We start from the raw sequence: 19099 nt of genomic DNA, 5'->3' as shown, positions 1-19099 counted from the left end.
CTCCCAAATGCTGGGATTAAAGGCGTGTGTCACCACTGCCCGGCTTGGTTTAGGAGTTTCTTACTACTAAATAGTATGTGAGTGGTTTTATTTGCTTCTTTTTCTGCAGCTGTTGTGGCACAGCTACCCTTCTTGGGTGTAAACAACTTAGAGTTGTATAGTAACATATACGCAGTGAGTGACAACTTGTGAGTATGAGTACCACCCAAGTTATTTAGGGGTCATTTGTAGTATGTGGTACTGGGAAAGTCAGCAGTAGATGTTTCTGTGAGTGAAGACGCAGAGCACATGCTCCTGGCTTGGGGTAAATGAGCTTAATACAGTCTCATATCCTTGTCTCCAGCTTCTGTGCTGTTCCTGAAGGCAGTGAGAATGACATGAGGTTTGTATACTGTGCATCCTGCATTTGCTATATGCTCAACAACTGGTCGGGCATGGATATGAAGAAAGCCATCAGCTACATTAGAAGAAGTATGGTGAGTTATGTTGATAAAACAGGACCAGTTTAGGTTATTATTGCTGGTCTTCTTATAACTTTTTAGACAAAAGTTCTTTAGAAAATTTCCCATAGATAAAATGTTACACAAAAGGGGAGTTACAGAAGGATGTTGATATTAAGTTCAAAGCAGTGTTTCATTCTATAAGCTCATTATAAGTTCAAAGCAGCAGTTTTATGTGGCCTCATAATCCCGCCTTTATTATCATAATCACACCCGTGGCTTCATCCTTGGACCTGACCTAGAATGAATGGTTTTCCTTGGGAGTAGATCTATTCCAAGCCTGCTTTCATATCCTAGTACAATTAGCTTGTGACACATGAAGGTTTACAGAGCCCTATTTGCAGCTTTTCAGAGTGCTGAAAATTACTTGTATAAATTTAGGAATTCTATAAAATCATTATCAGGAATTATAAAATCATCAATTTGTCTACATAACATTACTACATGATAGTATATCTTCACTGACCTGCAGAAAATCTGCCCAGTAGGGTGGACTAATGCCCAGGAATCATTAGGGTATGTGATAGTGGCAGGAAAGGCATATCAGTAGCAAGAAGCAGTTCTCGGGTAAAAGTCTCTGAAGGTTGCAAATCAGAGCTTACCTGTCACAGCCATGCAGAGCACTGGGCTGTCTCCAGGAAACTTACTCGCATGCCTTTAGCCTTTCTTAGTGGCCACCCGACAAGGCAAAAAGCAAAAATTTCCACATCCTTTTTTTTTTTTTTTTAAGATTTATTTATTTATTATATGTAAGTACACTATACCTGTCTTCAGACACCCAGAAGAGGGCATTGGATCTCATAACAAGATTGTTACGAGATGGTTGTAAGCCACCATATGGTTGCTGGGATTTGAACTCGGGACCTTCAGAAGAGCAGTCAGTGCTCTTAACCACTGAGCCATCTCTCCAGCCCCTTCCACATCCTTTTATGTGGGCTGCCACTTGAAGTGGCCCAGATTTAGGGTTAGTCTTCTGATCTCAAACAATCCAGCTTTAGGATGGGTCTCTCCACCCCAAATAATTTAATCAAGAAAAAGTCCCTCATAGATATGCTGAGCTGTGTGGGTTTTTACTTAATTATTCATATAATTAATTATAGAATAGTCAAGTTGACAACTAAGATTAGCAATCACATACAATCATATCTCTTTATGTAATACTTAATTTCTAAATGAAAATCATAACCAGGTTTGATTCTGCCTAACAAAGCTATCCCACATAGAACTACAAATACATCATATATTCAACCAGGTCATAACATAACATACTGCAGATACCTTTTCTGGTAAATTGCTTTTTTCCTACTGAATGACATACCTTGAAAATCAGTTTTCCTCATTCTTTTTCTTACATTTTTCTTATAATGTATATTACTTAACTGTGTGGCTATGACATTGTCTCTTCTAAAATTGTTTATTTACAACTATTCTGTATAGAGACTTTTTTTTTTCCACTTACAAACAGCACTATTATTGATAATCCGCATATCTTTTTATATATTACAGTTACATCTTCAGGTATACTGCTTGGTTCATATGCAATTTTATTAGCTGTAGTTTGTTTTCTTCCCTCCAAAAGATGGACCAAGTGGAGCAGGCTGCGAGTAGTACTCCTGTTACCCCAGTCCACTGCTCTTAGAGTGTTTTCAGGAAGCCTGTTTCTTCCTTAGGAAAAAAGAAAAAACTTAATCAAAAGATAAGCCAAATTCTATTCCAATCTCCATTAGGAAAGTGCATTTTTTTTCAACATAGCCTTACCAATAGAATGTTAAACTCCTTTAAAAAGTGTCTTGTCTTGTCTTCTCTTGCTCTTCTTCCTTCCTTCCTTCCTTCCTTCCTTCCTTCCTTCCTTCCTTCCTTCCTTCCTTCCTTCCTTCCTATTTCTTTATCCTGTTATAATCCACCTGCCTATCTCTACTGTAGAAACACAGGTCTTTTTGACTATTAGGTAAGCACTCCCACCATGAACTATATTACAAGCCCTGGTCTTTTGGCTTTCTGTATTTCAATTTGTGTGTGTGTGTATATTTGTATACACACATGTGTGTATACACACTTTTCATTACAATAAGTTTCTCTCTGGAATTTTTACTTTTGATTGCGATCAAAGAAATGTTTTAAGATCAAGCCCAGGCAGGGCTGGTCGCGTGCTAAGCAAGTACTCTACCACTGAGCTGTCTGCCCATTTTTACCTCCTTATCTCAGTTCTGTATTCTTATTTTCTGCCTTTATTTGTTTTCCCTTCTTTTTAGAAAAAGATTTATTTGCAGTTTTGTGGGAGTGGGCTATGTGCACATAGTTCAGGTGACTGTAGAGGTCAAAGAAGTTGAATCTCTCTGGAACTGGAGTTACGGTGGTTGTGAGCCTCTTTATCCCTCCCCAACGTAGCTGCTGGAAACTGAACTTGGGTCCCCTCTCTAAGAACAGTCTGCTCTCTTAACCACCGAGCCACGTCTCCAGCTTTTCAATTTCCCTTTTTGTGTTTTTAATTTAAATAATTGTTCTTTAGGAGTCCTGTAATTTAGTGTCTTTTGTTTTTTAATTTTGTTTTGTCGGAGTTTTGTTTGTCTTTTTGAGATAGAATATCTCTGTATCCCTGAATGTCCTGGAAGTTACTATGTAGACCAGGCTTTCCTTAAACTCAAAGACATGTGCCTGTCTCTGCCTCTTCACTGCAGGGACTAAAGGGGTGGGCTAAACACACCTGGCTAATCTCTACACACCGGGCTAATCTTTCTGTGTCTCCCTCCACCCCCACCCTGAAACCATTTAGTACATTATTATTCCTTTCTACTGTCGGTCTAGATTGTGTGTGAGTGTGTGTGTGTGTGTGTGTGTGTGTGTGTGTGTGTGTGTGTGTGTACTTGCATGTGTGGAGGCTGAAGGGCATATTGGGTGTCCTTTCTTGATTGGTCTCTAACTTTGTCTTTTGATACAGTCTCTCACTGAACCTGAAGTTCCTTGGTCAGGCTGGCTACCACTCAGTTTAAGGGTCCTCTCTCTTGGTATTACTACCCCAGTGATGGGGTTATAGGCATATGCCACTAAACCTGTGTTTTTACTCTTAGATGATCTTTCTCCTGGGTAGTGATTTTAGGTCAATCTTACAGCAAACATAGCTCCCTCCTTTTTTCCCCTCAAAATTCTTCACAAATTATCATTGGACTTTGTAAATGTTTATCAGAAATAGTTTGCTGAGACTTGATGCTTTTTCTATAGCAAGTAATCTGAAGCTTAGGAGTGTCTTGGCTAAGTTTGTGTTTTATAACTTTTATTGTTCTTACTGTTTGGATCTTAGAAGATGCATGAGGACTTTGAAATTTAGGAAGCTCTCATCCTCTGTAGAACCAGCGTCTCAGAATAGATTTAGTTTATGACTGGAGTTGACTAGGTATGAAATCCTTGTATTTTAATTCACCATCTAGTCACTTGGAGGAGTGTGAGGAATAAGGGTTGGAAATTATTGTTGAACAGAACCAAGAATGCAGGGCGTCCTGGACACGGCTCAGATGTGCCTCTCCTGGAAACACTCAGTGATTTGGTCTGCTGGCTATGAGAAGAATGGAGACTGCAAAATTCCCACTTCTCCTTCTCTGGAGAGAGTACTTATTTTAGAGAATATAAAAGAAATCAAAAGAGTTAATTCACTGTCCACTTATCTACTGTGATAATTATTATTTCTCCATTAAACTAAACTTTTTCTTTTTCAGTCCTATGACAATGGGCTGGCACAGGGAGCAGGCCTTGAGTCTCATGGTAAGTTCTCTTAAGTGGTTGTAAAGTTCTAAGAGAGTGTGCAGCATCGTCAGTACGGGAACCCTCAGCCTTTCTCAGCCCTTGCTGTAGCATGAGTCTGTTGCTTTCCCACATCTGTCTTTTCTTTAACACTGAGGTCCTTAGCTGGTTTTGAGACCTCTGAGATGACTAATCATTAAGAGATTATTCAGAACAGGATTTCTAGTAATCTGTTAAAATGTTAGCTGTATGAAAATATGTTGATATTATTTTTTAGGCTATTACTAGGAAAAACCAGGTTATTCACTTTGGCATAACATTTGAAAGACTAAACCAAAGAGATAAACTGAACATGAACATTTTTATTTACCTTCCATACTATCCTTAGTGATAATCACATATTTCTGTTGAACCAGTATACTCTCTCACATTTCTCTCGCTTAGGGCAGGACTAGAATTGTGTGAGGGGAGCCATTAAGTTTGTCAGCACATCAACAGTATGTAGTCTCAAATCCAGATCTGCATTCAGAAATAACCAAGCTTCCGTTCTGCTTTTCTAAGACGTTGGCCCAAGGGCTGGAGCCCAGGGGCTGGAGAACCTGAGGCTTCTTGTCCCTGGCTGTGCTGTGCTCACTTCCTGCCGCCAGTCCTCTCCTTGTATTGGAGAATGGCTTTGGCCTGACACTGCCAACCATGTGACCATGCTTCCTGAGTCTCCCTAAGAGTCTCCTCACCAGCAAAATGGACTTTTTGTCCTTCTGAACAGAAAAGTGGTTTGACCTTTTCTCTGACTCCCTATTGCAGTATGACACCATGGTTTCAGTATATGTTTGAGTTCCACAGATGGGTGTAACTGTAGCTGGTGACAATTACCAGAGAAGATTCACTTCCCATGATACATAAGAACCAAATCTATGCCACTGAGTTTGCAAAAAAGAAAGGTCTTATTTCATGACTAGTTGGCATGTAAGTCAGGGGCTATGAACTCAAGTCTGCCTTCCCACTTAGTCATTCCTGAGAATTTATAGGCAGAGGGTGGGGGGAGAAGCTATTTATTTGTTGGATGATGGAAAAGGAATTGTCCCTAAACATTTTTTTAGACATACATGGTCCATCATACCTCTTTATAGGCCACGTATTCTTCTTTGGAGTAGAGTGTATTCTAGGTTGGGGATTTTGTGTTTGAAACTTTACATCAAATGCCAGTGACTGATGGCTGGCTTCTATATATTTTCATTCTTGAAAAGTGAATTTGCAACTATCTTTGGGTGAATTTCAGAGACTTATGCTATGAAACAATAAGCACTTAATTATTTGAGCAATTCCCACGCATGCATGCCCATGTGCTAATTGGTTTCAGGAGCACTTATGTTGCTGTCCCTCCCCATGATTGGGAAGGTGTCGTTTCATGAAGAGGAAATATGATAGCACCGAGAATTCCTATCCTAGAAGGATAGGTTCTTGTGCTTGCTGCTGTAGCACTCTGAGGAGACGCCTCACTGGCATGGGAAAAATTGGAATATTATTTTCTGGGATATGAAGGGCAGTCCAAACATGATACTTCCTCTCTGAAACATCCTGTGAGGAGGAACAATCTTCCTGGCTCCCTGGGGTCTTCCTCTGGAGTGGATTTAACCTGAGTAGCCATCAGCACCATCAGTCATGGATTGTAGTTCATGCGCAGAATTTTGACATCTTCTTATTCTCTGTTAACTGTGGCTTTGAGGCTAACCACACACATATGTAGCCCATTCTGTAATTCCTGTTCTGGTTTTATTTTTCTTTCTACAATTTGCATTTTCTAAGTGACCTGTATTTATATATTTGTTTACTTTTTGCCTCTTTCCACTTAATTATATCCCCACAGGAACTTTGCCTGTTTTATCCAGTGGTGTATTTATAACACATTTGGTATATAGCTGAGCAGATCATCTTTATCAGTTAACCCTATGTTCACCCAAATCTGAACAGTGTCATCCCCCTTACATGCTGAACATGTCTCATTTTAGCATCTCAGAATGCATACTTTAAATTTTGTAATGTGTCTGGGTGTTCCTTTATAGTATGTGTGTACTTGTGTAAAAGCATAGGCATTGCATGCCACATAATATGTGGAGATCTGAGGACAACCTCAGATGTGGGTTCCACCCTCCACCTTGTTTGAGAAAGCTCTCTTATTTGCCAGACAAATTAAACTCGATAGCTTGTTGGGATTACAGACCTGTGCTACCGTGTCCAGCTTTATGTAGATTTCAGAGATATGAACTCAGGTCCCTACATTTGTCCTGCAGGGGCTTCATCCACTGAACTGCCATCTTCCCAGTCTTGTTTAATTTTCTTGAGATGAGGGCTTGTTGCTGTGTAGCCCAGGCAGACCTCAGGCTGTTGCCATTGTAGTGCTGACATTATAGGAATTCCACTACCACACTCAACCTGCTGACAAGACCATAGTGGGAAGGTGGCTCAGTTGATAAAGTACCTGCCATATCAGCATGATGGCTGATGACCCGAGTTCAGATTCCCCTCTATAAGCTAGGCATGGTGTCATGGACCTGGAACCCCAACACTGGAACCTAGTGATGTACCATGTCTCAAAAAGTAGCATTGAGCCCAGCGTGGTGGTGTATACTTTTAATCCCAGCACTTGGGAGGCAGAGGCAGGCAGGTCTCTGTGAGTTTGAGGCCAGCTTGGTCTCAGATTGAGTTCTAGGATAGCCAGGGCTAAACAGAGAAATCTTTCTTCAACAAACAAACGTGTGTGTGTGTGTGTGTGTGTGTGTGTGTGTGTGTGTGTATGTGTGTGTGGGGTGTGGATATATATACATATATATATATATATATATATATATCACCTGACATCAGCCTATGGCATACATATGTGTATGTGTACCCACATGCATATACGCACACACTACATGAATAGCACATACCACACATACATAGCCACCATGGTCTTCTTCATTTCCAAGCCTGTTAGCACTGTGTGGGAACAACTTACTATCAAATCTACTGAGTTTTCAGAGTATCCAGCAGTTCAGGAATTTGAATGTTTTTTGTCTCAAGTTTTTTTTTTTGTTTGTTTGTTTAGTTTTTAGTTATCCAGTTAAACTAATTGTCCCCCACATTTGTAATCTCAGATTTGTGCACTAAGATGAAAGTTATTATGTAATTTAGCTACCACTCTGTGCTAGCTACCATTTGATAACTTACAAATAGTCTCATTTATTCAGAATACCAGACTGCTGAGAAAAGGCACCTTTCAAGAGATAGAGTCAGTTAGAAAGGCTAACCCCGTGAGAGGCAGAAGGGGACATGTCTCTACCTACTCAGGCCAGTTGACTGCTGCTGGGACAAACCTGGGACAACCAGGGAGGAAGGGTTTCTTTGACTCCCAGTTAAAGGGCACAGTCACCGTGGAGAAGGCATGGAGGCAGAAGGTTGAGGCATCTCACCACACTCAGCTGCAGGTAAGACGCAGAGAGGTGAAGGCTACTGGGATGATGCCATTCTCCCACCCTCAGGTGGGTCTTCCTACCTCAGCTAACCTAAGATAGAAACTTCCACAGGAAGTGTAACTCCTATCACGTTGACAGTCAGCATTAACCAGTATAGTACTGAGGAATAAACAGTCTCGAAGGTGTAGAGTGGCTGTGCTGGAGCAGCACTGCCTGCCAGTGCTCAGGCCCAGCCCCGTGGCCCTCCAGCAGCTGCACTGAGCTGTGGGGGATTGCTAGCATGCTCAGTGCTCCTCTCCTTGTTCCCCTTTTGTGTGAGCTATGCCTTTCCTCTCATTGTCCCAGTGTCACTTGTTAGGTAAAAGTTGGTCCTGAGTCCCTGTCCAGCCCTGAGCAAGGGCTGATTTTTTTAAAATACTTTTTGTTAAAGATTTATTTATTTATTTATTTACTTCTGTTAGGTTATGTGCGTATAACGTTGCTCTCTTCAGACACACCAGAAGGGCGCATCAGATCCCATTACAGATGGTTGTGAGCCACCATGTGGTTGGTGGGAATTGAACTCAGGACCTCTGGAAGAGCAGTCAGTGCTCTTAACTGCTGAGCCATCTCTCCAGCCCGCAAGCGCTGATTTCTGTAACGCTGGCTTCATGCTGCTTTCATTGTCACTGCTGATCTGCTAGGCTGTAATCTTACTTCCTGAGCTCGTCTACAGTATACTTGTGCATCGAGATGTGTGCAATTGATTGGGAAGCTGAGTTTGAACTGTTTGGACTTAATAGTATTCTTGCTTTCTCGTGTGCTTTTGTTCCTAACTCCCCAGTCTAAACATGTAATATATTGTGTTTGGTGATGTTCTTTTCTCCTTTTTCTAAGTCAGTTGTTTTGTTCCTATCTTTTACATGGTCAGTCTATATAGACAGAGAGATTTACCAGGCAGATGGTGACTCATGTCCTGGGCCTTGATGGCCAAGTGTGCTGTTCACTTTATCCTACTAATTCACCAGGAACAAAGCCCTTTGGGGGTACAGTCTGAATATGTGTAAGAATTGGGCTGTCTGAGTTTGTGATGAATATAGTTATTTTTGCCTCTCAAGATTTCATTCTAGGAATCTCAGACAAATTAGTTTCTATGGTTCTTTAAAAATAATCTGTATTCCTTAGTCCAGAACAAAAATGTTAAACCCTTTGGCCCTAATTTCCTATGGTATGGTGATTGAGTGAAGAAAATGTACTTGTTTTATGCGCTGTGTGCTTAGTCCCTGCTCTGCCTCTGACTGAGTGTTTGGTGACTACCTTAAGTTCCATGTTTCAGAGGGGAGAGATTCTTATGGATAACTTGGTATATACAAACATGAATGCTAATAAAATTCACAAACTTGAGTGGTAAAACTATTATGGGACAGAGTTTAGTCTGCATATAGCCTGTGTTGCTGTTCCTGTCTTTAAATCTCTTGGGCACCAATGCCTATGTAAATACTGTTTTGCTGAATTAGCCAGGAAATGATAAGAGGAAAGTCTGTTTAGAAGCTGTTTGCTTTTTAATGGTTTGGATTCTCAGCTACCTCTGAATGCAGATCTATGGACATAGAGAAAATTATGGGGATCATAAGGGGATTAGTTTTGGTGTAAGTGTAAATCATGTAATTTGGAACAGATTCTTTGATCTTATGTCTTAGAACTTTAAATTATTTTAAATTCTATTCTGTTTTGCCAGTTGGCACGGGAGACTTGATTGTAGTATTCTGAGTTTTTTCCTGAACTTTATTTCATTGTCCTGTAGGCTAATGGGACTGTCCCCTCTCCCGACATGTCGTCTGCTTTCATAGGCCATAGACATACAGTTTGTGTTTTGATCATCAGGAGGATCCACCTTCTGTGGCATTGCATCACTGTGCCTGATGGGTAAACTGGAAGAAGTTTTTTCAGAGAAAGAACTGAACAGGATAAAGAGGTGGTGTATAATGAGGCAGCAGAACGGGTACCACGGAAGGCCTAACAAGCCCGTTGACACCTGCTACTCCTTCTGGGTGGGCGCAACGCTGAAGGTAATAAGACACCCCAGCCACATGATATCTGTACCTGCTTAAATGTCTGTAGGACTTGTTACATACCCATTAGACCAGACACCTTGTTAGTAAAGCTAACTAGAGCATCTACAACAGGAATTAATCAGGAAGCCATACCTAGAAACAGGAAGTTAACTTAAAAAAAAAATAATGTTGGTCATTCACTGGAAATCCATTTGAAATTTTTCTTCCTTTTTATTGTTTGTTTTTCTTAAAACTTCCAAAATTCATTGATTGGATTTGCTACATAAAATCACTGAGCCATTATTTATATCATTTTCATCTTGAAATGCCTTTACATCTTTGTGCAGATGTTCTGAATATAACAGAGCTTGGGTTCATCTTGTATGTAATGTCTTTATGTTAGTTAGGGTTTCACTGCTGTGAAGAGTCACTCTGACCAAGGGAGCTCTTATAAAGGACAACATTTAATTGGGGCTGGCTTACAGTTTCAGAGTTCAGTCTGTTATCACCATGGTGGCAAGCACGGCAGTGTGCAGGCAGACGTGGTGCTGGAGAAGGAGCTGAGAGTTGTACATCTTTACCCACAGGCAGCAGAAGGGGACTGTGTATCAGACTGGGTGTATCCTGCCCTTGCAGCAACAAACTTCCTCCAACAAGACCACTCACTCTAACTAGGCCATATCTCCTAATAGTGCCACTCCCTATGACCAAGCATTTAAATGCAGGAGTCTATGGGAGGCATGCCTATTCAGACCACCATAGTCCTAGTGTTTTCCTCTTAAAAATCATGCATGTGCTTGAAACAAATCTGAAAATAGACTGGTTTTAAATGAAGGCACTAGCCTATCTGTGTAGTTGTAATGCCATTTAGCAATGTGTTTAGACTTACATAAAATAGAGAGGCCAGTATACTGAGCACCTGTGTATCCCTCATCATCAGCACTGGCCATCCCAGAGCAGCCGCAATCATCCGTTTCCTATTCAGTCCTCCCAGGAACCATGTTGACTTGAAGACAATCTTTGCTTTCTAGAAATCCCTCAATATGTCTTCTAAATGAAAATAACTTAACAGAACAACACCGCTAGTATCTATACCACATCTAAAAAATGAGCTGTAATTACTTTCCCCACTAAGTATCACTTAAGTGATGATGGTGTTTCCTGTTGCATCACACTAAGAAGCTCCCAATACCAGACGCGACCTCTTTTACTCAGAAGGGTCTGAGTTGTCAAGCTTGTTGTTCTGTTGTAATGTTCCTGTGAACACTGTGGTGAGCATAGCTATAGCATGTCTAGCACTTTAACCATTCAGTAGTAATAGTGATATCCAAAATAATATATAACCACCATTGCCACTGTACACATGACCTGTGATCCTGTCAGCAGTAGTGCCTCGCTGTCCTCTGCCCAGCTTCCTCTAGTCATGTTGCACTCGCTGTCTCCACGTGACCTTTCTGGGCATCTCATCATGTTACTAAAATGCCCGACAGAAGCAACTTGAGGGAGGAAAGGTCTGTTGAGGCTTAAGAGGTTTGGGAGTTACATCCAGTTGTGGCAGGAAAGGTCTGGCAGCAGGAGCAGGGAGTGGCCCATCAGGTTTGTCCATAGTCTGGAAGCAGAGAGCAGGGATTGCCGGGGCTCACTTAGCTTCTCCTGTCTCTGCAGTCCACCATCTTAGCCTGTGGAAATAGTGCCACCCACATTTAGGGTGGGTCTTCCATCTCGGGCAACCTAATCTTGATATTCCCTCAGAGACATGTCCAAAGGTTTGTTGCAAGTTGACTCTAGATCCTGTGGAGTTGAGCTTGAAAGCTATCACGCTCACGTATCACAGTCCTGCAATACTTGTTCCTCCGTGTCTTCCTTATTTACTTTAGCATGATGTCAGGAGCCAGTTTTCCTTACTGTGCCTGAGTGATGTTGTTCTGCATGTGCTATATGTGTCTTTAGTAAATGTATTGCCTAAATCTAGCTGTGCCTTGTAGAAGTCATATCTTGACGATATCAAACCTTCCTGCTAATGAGCTTGGTAATCAAATAAGAAAGCTACTATGGTTGGCTAATTTAAGTGCTCAAGTCTCCAGAGATTTGCTCTGAGAGTCTAAGCTATAATAAGTCTATCTGAGTGATCATTAGCTGAACTATGAGCCGTAGGCCAGTAAGAAGTTTTGTGCCTGTTAATTTTTGTCATTTTGTTTTTAGCTTTTGAAAATTTTCCAGTACACTAACTTTGAGAAGAATAGGAACTACATCTTATCCACTCAAGATCGCCTTGTCGGGGGATTTGCTAAGTGGCCAGACAGTCATCCAGGTAATTGCATTTGACACGAATCTAAAGGAGTATGTGTTTTACTTCTTGAGTAGACCTTGTAAGTATATGTCTTCTTCAGAAATTGTACATGATAAAAAATACTGCCATGAATGATATAGTCAATAATATGTTTGTAAAAGGTGGTGTCTGGAGGCCAGTAAAATAAATGGCTCAGTGGATAAACACATCTGCTGCCAGGCCTGCTGACCTGGGTTCAGTTCTCAGGACCCATGTCGTAGAGGAGGAAAACCAATCCAGTGTACCCAGGCACCTACCCATGGCTACATACAAAATAAAAATCGTAAACATTATGTTTGAGACAGGTTTAAGGTATGGGTAGTATAAAGGGAGGGTAAGTTGTTCAGTTCTATTAGTGTGTATGCATCTCTCCACATTCCCAATACTTAGCAGTGTTTATTTCATGTCTGAGTGGGTCCTAGCCAAGGAGTGACTTGACTCATTTAAAATGTCAAGAGTATTAGCTGTGATATCAGGGTTATTAGCTTTGACTTAAGCTGTGTTCTAGTTTGCTTTTCTGTTGCTGTAATATTACTTTGACAAAGGCAACTTGAGGAGGAAAAGGTTTATTTGGCTTGTACAACTAGGCTTATACATTATTGAGACAAGTCAGTTAAGGGACACTTGCTTACTGGCTTGCTCTCTGGCTTGCATTGTCTTATGCTAAAGCTAGCTTTTTATACAGCTCAGGATCACCACCTTTCTGTAGCTGAGGTTCTCTCTTCACAAGTGATTCTCACTTACTTCACATTGATACAGGACACTGAGTTCTGAGGGGAACAAGAGAGACTTCTAAGTTAAAAAAAAATTCTCAAAACCAAATTCATCAATACATTAAAAACATTTCTCAAGGGCTTGCTCAAGCCCAAGTGTGGCTGGTTGGTTGAATGTTTGCTAGCATGTTGGAGCCCTGGATTTGATCTCTAGCACAACATAAACCAGATGTGGTGATGCATGCTTGCAGTCCCACCTCATAAACAGGGAAGGCAGGAGAATCTGTGCCAGTTCTGGGTGTATACTCAAAGGAGCATAAGGCCCCATACCACAGAGAGAGCCTCGGGCTGTGCCATGCATCCTCAGTAGCCAAGATAAGACCCAGCCTAGGTGTTTAACAACTAATGAATGGGTAAATAAAGTAAGGTATATATAGCCAATGGAGTTTAGTCAGCCATAAAAAATGAAATTGTGTTGTTGGCAGGAAATGGCAACTGGAAACCCTCATATTAAGAAAAATGCATCAGGCTCAGACAGGTACCTGTCCCATTTTCTCTTGTTTGGGATCTTTGACTTCATATAGACACAGATCATTTATATACATATGATGCTAAAGCAACAGAGACTGTCAGGTTGGAGAGAAAGGCCTGTGCACGTGATACTCTTCAATAAAAATTTGTTATGCAACTCATTATGTACAGTGAACATGTACTAACTTAGTTAAAAATTTCTCAAGTTCTGAATTACAAGTATACCATGCTGCGTATAAATTTTGGCAATTTCAGTTATTTTGTTTGTTTGTTTGTTTTGTTTTGTTTGTTTGTTTTTAAGAAAGGTTCTTACTTTGTAGCCCCTAGATGGCCTAGAATTCACTATGTAGATCAGGATGTCCTCAAACACACAGAGATCCACTTGCCTCTGTTTCCCAAGTGCTGGGATTTAATTCCACTACTCTGGTTTCAGTTAATTTCTTTAGACCAGTACTTTAATTTCTGTGTTCTTGTGCTCATTACCTAAAACACAGGAACCAAATAGCTACAGATCATATGACTGGCACCCCAAAATTAGCATCCCTCTCTAGCATCCTTCTCCAGCCTTTACTCACCCCATTTTTATTTTACTTCAACAAAATGAGCCTGTTTGCAGCTTGTCTATAAAAATCATGCTAAAATAGTGGAGCGCTCTGGTGTTTTTTATCCCATATTCTTGGAGGATGCATACTAAGGCATGGCTACTGCAGCAGGGAAGGGCTCATGGTCTTACTTATCATGACACTAGGGACCTCTTTTCTGTTCGTCTCTATAGAGCTTCTGTGCTTGCAGTATGTGCTTGAGTCAGAACATAAAGAAGAGGCTCATGGAATTTGTATCTTTGCTTAAAGTAAAAGGAATAAATTACACTTGCTTTTACTAAAAACATGTTGTCTTAGAGAAAAATGTGGGCTACTTCAAAGGCATACACCAAGGTATGTTTTCACAAATACATTTCTCAAGCAAAATGATAGTTTTGAGACCTTTTTTTCTTTTGATATGTATAACACATAGCCATGTAGCTGTAAATAAGTTTGATGTCTAAGAAACCTGATGATTGCCGGGCGTGGTGGCGCACGCCTTTAATCCCAGCACTCAGGAGGCAGAGGCAGGCAGATTTCTGAGTTCGAGGCCAGCCTGGTCTACAAAGTGAGTTCCAGGAGAGCCAGGGCTATACAGAGAAACCCTGTCTTGAAAACAAAAATAAAAACAAAAGCAAACAAACAAAAAAAAAGAAAGTTTTTTGATTTCCAAACGAGGTTAATACTACTTTGTTCATCTTGTAATTTTAGAGTAACTATAAGGAATAAGGGGAAAATTATTCTTTTACTCTGAAAATTAGAGGAAAGTGAGCCATTTAGCTTATAACAAAGTTAGACTTGTGAAGGAAGGTATTCTGAACTTTAATAGCTCTTACGATCTTAAATGCTGGCCATTTCAAAAATAGAAACGCATTCTTGGCTGCTGTGAAACCTCTTCTTTTTTTTTGTAGTGTCCCATAACTGCAGGATTCTGAGCACTTGAGAAGACTATATAAGGTTCTCGGGCAGGCAGAGGCCATGCGTTTGCATGACTACTCAGTAGAGGGTTGTGGTTCCTAAGTAGGAGACTGACAAGGCTAGAGCACAGGGCCGTTCCTAGCCACACAGAAAGTGAGTCCGTTGTCTGCCAGGTCAGAAGCTGCACAGCACTCCTGGTGGCCTCTCTGCTTGCACTGCACACAGGCTTGGTGTGTGCCTAGGACCTGTGGAGACAAAGCTCTGGTGGCCGGGCAGGTGCTCCCGCTGGCTTTCAGAAGCTATTCTTCTTTTCATGTTTAGAAATTTTTCTTAGACTCTGGTAAAGGACATACTGAGCATCTAGAAGGCCCTGGATACAGTTAGCACCACAAAAAACAAAATAGGAAATGAAAGAAAAAGGTTATTATATAATATAAATTTTTTCCTGTATTTTGTAGTCAGCAGGTATTACTGTCAAGATTCTTAGAGAACACAGGCAAGAAAATCATGTGGTGTATTCTTCTAGTAGTAATTTTTATAGTAAAATACATGATTTTGATCGACTTTTTAAAATAGTGTTTGAAATTGAGACCAATTCTTTTACCAACTAGCATTTCTCTAATTTTATTTTATTTTATTTATTTTTCATTTACATTTCAAATGCTATCCCCAAAGCCCTCTATACCCTCCCCCTGCCCTGCTCCCCAACCTACCCACTCCCGCTTCCTGGCCCTGATTCCTCTGTACTGAGGCATATGATCCTCGCAAGACCAAGGGCCTCTCTTCCCAATGATGGCCTACTAGACCATCCTCTGCTACATACGCAACTAGAGACACAGCTCTGGGGGTACTGGTTAGTTCATGTTGTTGTTCCACCTACAGGGTTGCAGCCCCCTTCAGCTACTTGGGTCCTTTCTCTAGCTCCTCCACTGGGGCCCTTCTAATTTTCAGTGTAGTGATTTGCTGTAGATACTTTGAGTGTGTACAAGTGAGAGTGCTGATCATGGCTTCAAATGCCTTTCCAGATGCTTTGCACGCGTACTTCGGGATCTGCGGCCTGTCACTAATGGAGGAGAGTGGGATTTGTAAAGTTCATCCTGCTCTGAATGTAAGCACACGGACTTCTGAGCGCCTCCGCGATCTCCATCAAAGCTGGAAGACCAAGGACTCTAAACAGTGCTCAGACAATGTCCACATTTCCACTTGACTAACCCTGGGGTATTGGGTTTGTAGCATAAGTGTAGCTCAAGGTTAAAAGCCATGTGTAAGCAAGTGTGCTCTTCTTTAAGGGGTAGTTTTAAAGTCAAAGGCTTGTACTGCTAATACTTCAGCATGGGTTCTTGAGCCAGTAACCACTGTACTGGATTTCAAGAAAATCCTTGTTGAAGTCTGGACATTAGCAGGACTCTGGTATGGTTCTTAACTCTTTATGTTGTGTTTCTGAGATGTTTCATGGGGCAGATTGACTATGTTTGTACGTTATCTTTTTAAAACCCTCAGTACATGTTCTGGCTTACAAAATGGACACAAATCTTCAAAACAAGTTTACACTTCATATGGCATTGATAATCTTCAGTGAGCATTTAATGTTCACGTAAAAAACCTCTACTGCTGATGGTAAGAAATTTGTTTATTGAATTAAGTATCTGGGATTATTCTTTAAAAATTGACAGTCTCATAATTTTCTTAAAGAATAACATTTTGTGTTATTCTTAAGGTGTGCCAACTAAACATGGGTAACATATACAAATAAAAATTAAAAGTCCATATAAGAAAAAAGTAGGCTTAACTAATACTATAGTTTTCTAAAGGGAGAGTATTACCTAATTGAGGGAGAAGTAATTGAACTGTTTAATTATGAATGAAAAGTTATATGTCTTTATTAGAGGTTCCTTAGGTAAATACCTGTTGTGTTTTGTTTTAATCCCAAATCATTGACTGCCATTTGTCTGGGGCAAGGGAAGAAACAATCTTTGCTATCTAGAGAAAAGACATTCAATGTTTTATTCTTCTGAGAAACTGTAATTATACATGTATGGCTATAGCTGAGTTCTTTTTAGTTGCTTAGATTTTCTTTCCCCAATGTTTTGTGGCCACTATAGTCAACTGTTTTATTTCCCATCTACCAGGTTGAGCATCCTTAATCCAAAATCCAATATCTGGGTCAGGCATAGTGGCATATACATTTAGTCCTAGTACTCAGGAGGTAGAGGCAACCAGATCTCTTTGAGACCAAGGCCAGTCTGGTCTACAGAGTGAGTTCCAGGCCAGCCAAAGCTATATGATCAGACCCTGTTTCAAAAACAGAACAAAAATAAAACAAAACAATAACAACAGAATCTAAATTTTTAAACTGACAGTGTGACACAATTGGAAAATTTCACTCTTTATGTGATAGGTCACAGGTAAATTTCAGAGACACTGTAAATAGTGTATAAAACTACTTGAAACTAATGAATACAGTGTATGATGTAAGTGCATTCCATATTTAGACCCGGATGTGTATGTGCAAAATCTGAAAACAGAAGCTAAACTCTGAAACATGACTGTTGATCCCAAGCATTTTGGACAGTGATACTCAACCTGTAAATACTTTTCTAATGTTTTTAAGTATATAAACTGAACCACTGAAGTATACATAGTCATTTATATTTTTATATTTTTGGCTAAGCAGGGGTGGGGGGAAATATATTCATTTTGAGGGATAAACTAGGGTTTCACTTACTCCTCCTCATCATCGTCGTCTTGTTTTATTGTCTTAGTTCTGTGAACTAACAACCAAACGGAGATGGTATAAAACCTTTGTTAGCAATCAACATGTCACATTAAATTACGTCTATGACTTGGTGACAAGAAGGAAATTTCTTCAGTCGAGGAAATGGGTGTGTTAGTTTTGGTAGTAATAAGAGTTGTATTAATCAACAGACATCATTGTAAAAGCTAAATTACTAGTGTCCATGGATAGATTATAGGATTTTCATTTATTTCCTGAATTAAAGAGATATTTCCTACATAACAGTTCTTCTAAAGGGAAACCTGGCATATGATTAAAAAATCTATCTCTTAACAGCTTGGCTTAGACTTGAGTTTGTAGTGCTGGGAGTCTAGCTCACTGCCTGATATGCACAAAGCCCTGGGTTCCCTAGCTTTGATCCTTGGCCCCAAACTAACAAACCAACAAATCCTAATTAGAAATAAGTCTTCCCATGGTAGAGGACAAAGCTTTACCAGGAAATGCTGTCCTCTCATGAGTTTTTCCAGTTGCTTCTATTTAATCTCAATAGTAATCATTCCCATCTCAAACTGAGTTATCTCCTAGACATGAGGAGCTGAAGGAGCACGTTGAAATGCTGTAGGAGTATTTCACGACCAGTGCTTTTCCTGAGCTGCCATTAGTTGTTAAAAAGTAAGAAACGTTATTGCCAGGTGGTGGTGGCTCATACCTTTAATCCCAGCACTCAGAAGGCAGAGGCAGGCCAGTCTACAGAGTCAGTTCCAGAACAGCCAGAGCTACACACAGAAATTTTGTCTCAAAACAACAACAACAAAAAGTGACTAAAAAAATAGATTTATAACATAAAAGTAATTTATATTTTCACACTTCTTGAATAATTTACTAGCAAAGGAATATTAATGGCAGAATGATTCTAATATATTGAAGAGATAAGGTTCCATGTGATACTTTATGGACCAGTGAATGTTCATGTTTCATAGAAACCAACCAAAAAATACTGAGTTGTTAATGAAGTATGGAAAAATTGTTTCTAGCTTTTCCTAAATAGTTATGTATAAGGAAAATATTTATTAATAAATTATAAGCACCATGTATAATGTTTTCTAGAAGTAGTGGCAGAAGAAGAGGAAGAACATGTAGCTCAGATGTACAGCGCCATTCGCTCTTCACCAGCTTCTCCTCCTCTTATTGTACTTTCTGAAGAGTAGTAAGAAACATTTATTTATCACCTACGTTTTTAGCTTTGACCTGTAATACTTGTTTTTATTAGGTTTTAAAATATATAGTTATAAGTAATTAAGTTCAAATATAAATTTTGCTGGCAATGGTATAATTTAAGAAGTGATAGGCACAGAGAGAAGGTTATCTGAAGCTGGGTGGTTTGCAGCTTATCTGTCTATTAAGCAGTTCTGCCACTGGTAAGATGAAGTAGTAGAATTTCATTCACTGAGCTGAGTCAGAAGTGAATGAGGTAGTATATATGAAAAGCACTTAGGATAGAGCAGATATCTAACTAGAGTTTCATGTGATCATAAAAGTGTAAAATCTCTGGTACAATAGAACTCTTAAA

The 19099-nt window shown here is 40.1% G+C and overlaps 1 protein-coding gene across 1 annotated transcript in view; it reads left to right on the top strand.

The window, feature by feature from the left end:
• Window positions 1-17029, top strand: part of Pggt1b (protein geranylgeranyltransferase type I subunit beta) — a 39933-nt gene extending 22904 nt beyond the window's left edge. The window contains exons 5-9 of the mRNA XM_021214779.2: window positions 344-476; window positions 4211-4256; window positions 9554-9738; window positions 11926-12034; window positions 15821-17029. Coding sequence (XP_021070438.1) covers window positions 344-476; window positions 4211-4256; window positions 9554-9738; window positions 11926-12034; window positions 15821-16002 — 655 coding nt within the window. The 3' untranslated portion in view covers window positions 16003-17029. The remainder of the gene's footprint in view (window positions 1-343; window positions 477-4210; window positions 4257-9553; window positions 9739-11925; window positions 12035-15820) is intronic.
• Window positions 17030-19099: the final 2070 nt, after the last annotated feature.

This window comes from Mus pahari, chromosome 15 (assembly GCF_900095145.1).
Source record: "Mus pahari chromosome 15, PAHARI_EIJ_v1.1, whole genome shotgun sequence".
In the NCBI taxonomy this organism is placed as follows: Eukaryota; Metazoa; Chordata; class Mammalia; order Rodentia; family Muridae; genus Mus; species Mus pahari.
The sequence above is the reverse complement of the archived record's forward strand: the minus strand, read 5'-3'. Positions and strand labels throughout refer to the sequence as shown.